This window comes from Papaver somniferum, chromosome 10 (genome assembly GCF_003573695.1).
Source record: "Papaver somniferum cultivar HN1 chromosome 10, ASM357369v1, whole genome shotgun sequence".
NCBI classification, from domain to species: Eukaryota; Viridiplantae; Streptophyta; class Magnoliopsida; order Ranunculales; family Papaveraceae; genus Papaver; species Papaver somniferum.
In genome coordinates this window covers 72,188,545-72,190,464 of record NC_039367.1, presented here as the reverse complement: position 1 = coordinate 72,190,464, position 1,920 = coordinate 72,188,545, and the positions used below count along the sequence as shown (strand labels likewise).

The following is a 1,920-nucleotide window of genomic DNA, read 5'->3' as shown; positions in this document are numbered from 1 at the left end:
CCTAGTAGATGTTACAGTACATATACATATATACTAAAAAGAACAGAAATTGAAAATTTGCAACCCAAAAACCTAATAGATATTGATATGTACTGATTGAAACTTAGCAGATAGCATAGTACATATACAAATGTACTAAAGAGAACAAGAATTGAAAATTTGCAACCCGCACTGCCCATATTACTCCAAACAAGAATTTTTATTAGTTCTAGTTCAAGTACATGAGAAAAACGAATCAAATATAGCATTTCATATCATTCATTGCCACAAATAACTGATGAGAAACAATAATTCAACCCATTCAATCCGATACCGTTGTGGAAGGTTGAGGAATTGAACTAATGCTTTTACTAACATAAGAAACAACAATCAATTTTCTCATTTTACATGTTAATGAATTGTTAGGAAAACTAAAAATTAATTGATCTTCATGAGCAGCAGAAACGATAGATCTTTAAATCCAAATTAATTCAAAACACTAGTAATTCTACTTAAAAAACTTCATCATAAAAAAATCTCCAATAAATCAAATTGATCAACATAAACTAACCGATCTATCAAATAAAATTTTAAAATTAATCACATCTAGAATCAAGATTAAACAAGGGTCGAAGATAACCTAAAGTTAAATCAGAAAAAATAAAGTTCAATCACCTATCATAGAATGACCAAAAGATAAACTTTGAAAACCCTAAAAATGATTTCTCCTTTTTAAACAACACTTAAAGATGTTCAAGATCAAGATTAGAAGAATAAAACTTAGCTTTTGGAAAAGCAACAAGGCTCCATCATCATCGCGATTTTGAAAAATCCTAATCTCCATGAATCGCCAAAGCTGCTTTGATGTACCAAACGAAGAAATGAAGCTCCCTTGTAAGACTGCGTCAGATACTGTTTTTATACGTAGGGATGTTTTGGGAATTTAGAAAAATAATAATAATAAGTCCCGAACATTTGCTGGATTAAAGAGTAAAATATCTGGTCCAAAAACACATTTTTGGACCAGAGATTAAAACCTTTTTGATAGCGGACTAGCCATTAAGCGGGTTTTCATAAACAGGATTAACTAGTAATTCCTAGAATCGTAAAAGCTATTGATGGGAAAATAAGCTGAAGCAATACCAATTGAGAATTGAAGTTGATCTCTTTTAACAACTTCAATAATGTTGGCCCAAACAAACAAAACTTTAACACTAATACCACTCAAATTTGTTAACTTTCCTTTAGAGATAACACCAGTAACGGTAGACTTGTACTTGAGCTGATATCCGGATAATGGGAAAGAACAATCACCCGCACCAAAATGTACTGCAAATTTACCGCTGCTCTTGTCTAATTCATATCCTGTTACTCCAACTGGTAGAAGACCCACTGGGAAATCATAGCCTTGAAGTATCTCATATGCTGAAAGATTACTACTCTCTTCGACAGCAGCGGCTGGCGTGATTAAGGAAGAAGTTAAAGACAAAAGGATCATGCATAGAACAGACTGAGAAATAGAAGACATTGCTTTTGGTTTACCAAGTTTTTGATCCATAGGACTCGCAAATTCCACAACACAAGTCAATCAACTGGCTTTCTATATGTATGAGATGAGGATTGATATGCATATGCCACCCCATCATTAGTGTATTCTTTGTTTAGTAAATACTGTAGTAAACAAATTTCTCTAGCCGTCAGTAGAAGGATTCCTAATTCACGAACCGTTAGGTATAGGTGCTTTAGGCGCATAAAATAGTGGATCATTGTTAATTTGTCACCAACCTGCCTGCTGATTAGATTCCAAGTTACCAACCTTCAGGCTTCGATGGTTGAACCCTTGTGGAGTAGGAGGAACAGGTCTGGTAGGTTGTGAACAGTACAGAGTGTTTATTGCATCAAATATTGTTGATTAATTAATAATACGCTAGCTAGCTATCC

General features: G+C 33.7%; 1 protein-coding gene across 1 annotated transcript; it reads right to left on the bottom strand.

Moving 5' to 3' along the window:
* Nucleotides 1–1,066: 1,066 nt before the first annotated feature.
* Nucleotides 1,067–1,537, bottom strand: LOC113315776. Its single transcript, XM_026564032.1, has one exon. It carries the CDS (start codon nucleotides 1,535–1,537, stop codon nucleotides 1,067–1,069), a length of 471 nt encoding a protein of 156 aa, XP_026419817.1.
* Between the last annotated feature and the right edge of the window lie 383 nt (nucleotides 1,538–1,920).